This window comes from Papio anubis, chromosome 9 (assembly GCF_008728515.1).
Source record: "Papio anubis isolate 15944 chromosome 9, Panubis1.0, whole genome shotgun sequence".
In the NCBI taxonomy this organism is placed as follows: domain Eukaryota; kingdom Metazoa; phylum Chordata; class Mammalia; order Primates; family Cercopithecidae; genus Papio; species Papio anubis.
Window position 1 is genome coordinate 51441088 of NC_044984.1, and position 6737 is coordinate 51447824.

The window sequence follows — 6737 nt, forward strand, 5'->3', positions numbered from 1 at the left end:
AGTGAAAATCTGCTGCCAGATGTATTGGGGCTCCATTGTATGTTAGTCATTTCTTTCCTCTTGCTGTTTTAGGTCCTCTGCCCTGCCTGGGAAAGTTTATTTATTGCCTCTGAAGTCAACCTGCAGGTTCTCTATTACCTCCTGTACTCTGTATTATTTATATCTTTGTCTGTAGTTTCTGTGTCCTCTGTTATTATCCCTTTGAATAAACTTCTCTCACCCTATTCTCTCTTTCTACTTCCTCATTAAGGCCAATAACTCTTAGGAATTGCCTGCTTAAGCCTCATTTTCTAGATCCTGAAGGCATGCCTCATTGTTTTTGTATTATTTTTCTTTTATCTCGATGTGTTTTTCTAACTAGCCTGTCTCAAGTTGGATCTAATTCTTTTCTTCTGCTTTATCACTCTTGCTGTTAAGAGACTCTTGGCATTCTGAGTATGCTAGCTGTGGTAATTTTCAGCTCCAGAATCTCCGGGGATTCTTTTAATTATTTCCACCCTTTGTTGTAGAATTTTCTGATGAATTTGTAGGTTTCTCTACATTACCTTTAAATTTCTTTGAGTTTCAACACAGCTATTTAAAATTTTCTGTCTGTGAGGTCACATATCTGTTTCTCCAGGATTGGTCCCTGGTCACTTATCTAGTTCATTTGGAGAGGCTGTGTTTTCCTGTATGGTGTTGATGCTAGTAGATGTTCTTTGGTATCTGGGCATTGAAGAGCTATGTATTTATTGTAGTCTTCACTCTCTGGGCTTATTTGTTAGCCATCCTTCTTGTAAGGCTTACCAAATATTTGGAAAGACATGAGTGTTGTGATCTAAGCTGTATCTGCTCTAGGGGGCACCCCACACCCAGTAATATTATGGTTCTTGCAGAACCTCACAGAGGTACCACCCTGATGTTTGGGACAAGATCTGAGAGAATTCTCTGGATTATCACACAGAGACCCTTGTTCTCTTCCCTTACTTTCTCCCATATGTACAGAGTAACTCTGTGTGTGTTTGTTCTGAGATATTGAAAGCTCAGGGTGGAGTGACACAAGCACCCATGTGTCACCACCATGACTGCATTGGGTCAGACTTGAAGCCACCACAGTGCTGGGTCTCACCCAAGGCCTGTTGTAACCAGTCCCTGGCTACTGCCTATGTTTGCTCAAGGCCCAAGGGATCTACAATCAGCAGGTAGCAAAGATAGTTACGCCTGTGTCCTTCTGTTAGAGCAGTGAGGTCCCACAGTGGGACTTCTGTTCCCCCAGTCTCCGTGTGGTTCCAGAAGTGCTGTGCAGGAATCAAGGGCTACAGTCAAAAACCTTAGAAATGTACCTGGTATTCTACTGGATTGCAGCTGAGCTGGCACTCACACCACCCAACAAATCCTTCCCACTCCTCTCTTCCTTGTCCAAAGGCAGAGGAGCCTGACCTCATAGCCACCACCACCCCAGGCCACATGGAGTACTGCTAGACTCCCATCTATATTCCCTTAAAGCCTAAAGTCTCTTAAGTCATCTTGTGGTGAATGCTGCCTGGCCTGGGACACACCATTCATGTTATGGGCTCTCAATTGGCCCAGGGCGGGTCCAGAACATACCACCCAAGAGTCAAGTCCCAGAATCACAAACCACAATAGTCCACTTGCTGCTCCACTCCACTGTGGTTGTGCTGGCACCTAACGTGCAAGGGCAAGGCAAAGTCTCCTTTACTTTTCCTTCCACTTATCTCAAACAGGAGGTGTCTCTCTCCATAGCCACCACAGCTGGGAATGTCCCAGTCTCATCTGGAAGCCAGCAAGTCTCAGAGGCTCACCCAAGGCTCTCTATGTAGTACCTGGCTATCAATGCTGGTTATTTGGGGCCCAAGGTCTCTTCAGATGGCAGGTGTTGAATGCTGCCAGCACTGGGTCCTTTCTTTGAAAGCACTGGGTTGCCTTCTGGCCCAGGGTCCATCCAGAAATGCCGTATGGGAGCTAGGGATTGAAATGGGGGCCTCTGACTCTGATCATTGCCCTATCTTGCTGTGGCTGAGCTGGTATTCAAGATGCATGATGAAATCCTCCCCACTCTTCTTCCCTCTCCTCTCCTCAAGTGGAAGAAAGGGGTCTCCTTGGGAATCTCAAGCTGTACAGCCTGGGATTAGGGGAGGGGTAATGCCAACATTCCCCTTGGCCGCCCCAGCTTGTGTCTCAGTATGTCACCTGACCCCGTAATCCAGTGCCTCTGGGCCTAGTTCTGCAATACCCCTAGACTATGAGGGGCAGTCCTTGTGGCTTAGACTGCCTTTCAAGTTTACTTGGAGACACAGAGCATTGTAGTCCTTGGTGGCAAGCTTTGCGGGCACTCAAGTCAGGTCTGCTGTGATCAGAGATTCCCCTGTGGCACTAGACCTCGCCTATGAGTTGCAGTTCTTATGGCCTAGACTGCCATTTAAGTTTACTTGGGGGATATGGAGCATTGTAGCCCTTGGTATCGAGGTTCGTAGGCACTCAAATCAGGACTGCTAGGATCGGTGATTCCCCTGTGGCTAGGGCTGGTTTAAATGCTCCCTCTATGGACGGGCATCAGCTGAGTTTGGTCTGGGTTTTCTTTCTGCTCTAACAGGATAGCACTGAGTTCAGTGCCTCAACATTGCTGTGTTCTCCCTCCCGCAGCACCCAGAGAGGCTTTCAGCACCATGCCTCCACTGCCAGGGTTTGGGGATCCGTAGTGTCTGATTCACGACTCTTTTTTCTACCTTTACAGTACCTCTTTCAGCAATATGAGGTTGAAACCAGGTTAAAGAGTTATCACCTGACTGGTTCTTCTGAGGGTGTTTTTTGATGTGGAGATAGTTGTTAACTTGGTGTCCTGGTGTGAGATGGGGAAGAGAGAACGATCCGTGAAACCTTCTATTCCAACATTTATCTCCACACACTTCTCACTGTGTGTGTTTCATTTGTTTGTTCATTTTGCTTTGTTTTGTTTTTTTGAGATGGGGTCTCACTCTATCACCCAGGTTGGAGTGCAGTGGCACATCTCAGCTCACTGCAACCTTCATCTCCCAGGCTCAAGCCATCCACCTACCTTAGCCTCTCAGGTATCTGTACCACAGGCATACACCAACACACTCAGCTAATTTTTTTTTATTTTTAATAGAGACCAGGTTTCACCATGTTGCCCAGGCTGGTCCCTAACTCCTGAGCTCAGGTGATCCATCCACCTCAGCCTGCAAAAGTGCTAGGATTACAGGCATCAGCCAACATGCCAGGCCTCATTGCGTGTTTTGAATTCAGTGGCCCAGCAACATCTGACCTCAGTCTCTTTCTACAATAAACACTGGTTTGTTAAACAACATGGGGCTTCTTAAAGGCTCCATATCCTAGATTTTTATCCTGAGGAAAGAAAAACGAGAAACCTGGGGAGTTACCTCCCAACTACAATTTGTGCTGAGTTCAAAAATCTGTTCCCCTTTCCCCTAATGCTTTCTGTGTTGAGTCCACACTTGCGACATCATCAGAAAACTAGACACTGAGGATGAGGACCAGGTCATTCAAGGGAATTTCTGTCCGGCACACAGCAGGGGCTCAAAAAAGGGAGGGAAAATATGAAAGATGAGTCCAGCAGTAACTCTCACTCCCTGTCACTGGAGGAGTGTGTGTGTTGGGATATGGTGGGGGGCCTGAGGGATGGCACAGGGAAAGTGCAATGACTTTAAAGTGAGGGTCGGGCACCAAGGGCCACAGAGAGCGCACAAGTGAGGGGAGGAAGCTTCAGTTGCCCCAGGGAGGGGATCTGGGGCCTGCCTGTCAATACAGCTGTTGAGGTCACCTTGCTGGCTTGTCCTTGGGTCTGTTTCTGTGACCCCAGGCTACTACAGAACTCCTGAAAAGAAAACAATTGCCCCTCACCTTGGTGGCAAGAAGGGACGGGAGAGGGCAGGGATAGTCCAACTTCTCTCTTCAAATTCATTCTCAGGTCAGCCTCTCATCCCCTGATGTTCAGGAACGCACCTGCCTCTTCCTGCCACTGCTCCCCAAGGTCATACAAATCTAGGGAACGGGCATCTTCAGGAGTGAAAGTGTAAAAACTCTGATATCCGCTTGTGTAAGTCACTCCATTCCTCCCTCCCAGCAGCTTGGGGGTTCCCATCCCCATTTCCCTCTGTCCCCTTTCCTTGCCTCTAAGATCAGACTTCCCCGTTGGGATCTTGTTCTCCTTCTAGCAGAGAATTCCAATATTAGGAGGAGATCTAATCCTGCTCGCTCTTTTCTGCCTTTGACTTATAGTCCTAGAGATGCTGACAGTGACCTGGTTTTCTGGATGGAGTGATTCTAGGTACTGAGCAAAGGAGGGAACGCAGGCTCAGAGAGGGATTGCAATCTCGTGTGTCTGGTATCCAAGAGGAGCTTCATAAGAACATTCAAATCACTGCACATGGGTGAAACTATCAACTTTTCAACATCAAAAGAGTCAAAGGAAGTCCATGCTTTCCAGATAAATAGAAAACTTGTTTATTTGCCCTCTGTACAGATCCCTACTGAGACCACCACCTCTCAGCCACTGCTGCTGGGATGACTACTGAGGCCTACAGGGCTGCATAATGGTTGCGCTCCAGGTTCCAACACCCCATGTACAGGGATCTTCAACGAAGGGGTGCTCTCATGTCCCCCAGGCCATTTCCACCCCATGGCCCAGACTGGCCCAGAATTAACACACAGCCTGATAAGGAAGCAGGAGGTAATGGCATAGGCTGAGGCTCCTTCCACCTGCTCACACCCACCACAGTTGTTGCCTAAGGATGGCACAAGAGACTTGTACATTGGAGTGGACACCCAAGGTGACAATGCACCCAGGAGCCCTACTTGGTCCCTGCTTCTCAGCTGCATAACTTGAACTTTCCTACCAACATCTCTAGAGAGCAGAATTATCTCCTAGAAGAATCATGGCCAGGAGGTAATGAAGGAGGTGAGATCGGTGCCCTACTGACCTGACATCTCCCTCCCTCCACTTTATTTCTCTCCCAAGGATACACCACCCCTCATAGCACACCCCAAATCCATGCAACCATGCACCCGAGGCTTGGCTTCACAGAGCCTTGGCTGGGCTTGCAGAATCCCAGTAGATAATGGCATCCACCAGGAAGGTGGGCATGTAGCTCATGGGGAGGTAGAGAAGCTTAGCATCCCAGCTGGCTGAGTAGTGAGTGCGGGGGTGGCAGGCGATCAGCGCATGCTCCATGCAGTTGGTCACCAAGGAGAGATCCTGTGTGCACTTCTGTTCCAATTGTTCAGCAAATTTCTTATCTGTTAAACATGAGAAATGATCCATTTATATTTCCACCTGTAACCGCTCCTGCTTTGGATTCAACTTAGAGTGGAAAGGGTCAGGGCCGGGCGCCGTGGCTCAAGCCTGTAATCCCAGCACTTTGGGAGGCCGAGACGGGCGGATCACGAGGTCAGGAGTTCGAGACCATCCTGGCTAACACGGTGAAACCCCGTCTCTACTAAAAAATACAAAAAACTAGCCGGGCGAGGTGGCGGGCGCCTGTAGTCCCGGCTACTCGGGAGGCTGAGGCAGGAGAATGGCGTAAAAACCCGGGAGGCGGAGCTTGCAGTGAGCTGAGATCCGGCCACTGCACTCCACCCTGGGCGACACAGCGAGACTCCGTCTCAAAAAAAAAAAAAAAAAAAAAAAAAGAAAGGGTCTAAAAACTCATGCCACCCCACAACCCCCAGTCAAGCAATGCCCCAAGTCTCTTTTATCCAAATTCCCTGAGTTGGAGCCCATCCATGGGAAAGTAACAAGTGTTCCACACTAAGTCATGTTTGTCTCTCTTCGGGAATATCTGGACTGCATAAATGATGGTCTCCACCCACAGTAGAAGTCTCAACACATAAAACCGAGCTGTCTCTCATGCCAGCTTGTTATCAGTCACCAATGTCTTCCCTTTCTGGCTTCACTTTGCTCCTCAATAATGATGGGTTCAGATAGACACTGGTCCCAAGTTCTGAGAAGCCTGGACACTTGCTTTTATGACCAGTTGACCACACAGCACCCATCATGGAAATGGGGCTAAAGGTCTCCACTTTGTGGGGAAGGGAGAGCCTGGAGATCAAACTCTAATGCCCTTCAGACACCAACGGTAGACCAGGGATTCTACACGAGGGTTTGCTTCTCTCCCTACTGTCCACAGTTTACTCACAGACTGCAAGAATCTTCTCGCTGCAGACCTCCTTGACTTCTGGACTGGACTGGTCCCAAATCTCCAGGAAGCTCTTTAAGAATCTCTCCTTACTGGTCAAAGCAGTCTTGAAATAGCCAGGCTCAATCATAGCCACCTTCACCCCAAAGTAGGAGAGTTCCCTCCTGCAAGAAAGAGAAGCAGAGGGGAAAGACTTCAGGGGTTATGGAAGGTAAAACACAAACAATAAAAGTAAAACTATGACAGCACAACATATGAGGACAACGGGTGAGATAGAAAGCTTGGAATATTTAATTTCCAGCAATCAAGGGGTCATAATGATGATGGTGGTGCTGCCTTTGTATGGGGGTTCGATATTTCACATACCTGAGCTTACTAGCTCTAAATCCTACCAATTACAAAGCAAGGCAGCACCTTAGTGCTGTCTCCTCCTATGTCCTTCACATACAATGGATCACCAGAATTCCCACATTTTGCCTCCTCTCCAGTCCTCAGTCCCCTCCCTCCTCTTCCTGCTCCAGGAATCTCTCTGGCCTCTGAGCTGGGTGATGGCAGCTGTCCTCT

At 48.4% G+C, this 6737-nt stretch overlaps 1 protein-coding gene across 1 annotated transcript; it reads right to left on the minus strand.

Annotated features, from left to right (window-relative positions):
* Positions 1-4458: 4458 nt before the first annotated feature.
* LOC116268882 (retinol dehydrogenase 16-like) lies at positions 4459-6687 on the minus strand. The gene is made up of 2 exons (XM_031650583.1): positions 6174-6687; positions 4459-5274 (listed from the first exon to the last, which is right to left on the minus strand). The coding sequence occupies exons 1-2, from the start codon at positions 6301-6303 to the stop codon at positions 5057-5059; spliced, it is 348 nt and encodes a 115-aa protein (XP_031506443.1). The 5' UTR covers positions 6304-6687; the 3' UTR covers positions 4459-5056.
* Between the last annotated feature and the right edge of the window lie 50 nt (positions 6688-6737).

Bases quoted from the DNA above. Each gene is read 5' to 3' on its own strand.
- LOC116268882 (XM_031650583.1), bottom strand. From the start codon at position 6,303: ATGATTGAGCCTGGCTATTTCAAGACTGCTTTGACCAGTAAGGAGAGA. The intron at 5,275-6,173 runs GTGAGTAAACTG...CATGTTTAACAG, and splicing joins CGAGAAGATTCTTGCAGTCT to ATAAGAAATTTGCTGAACAA.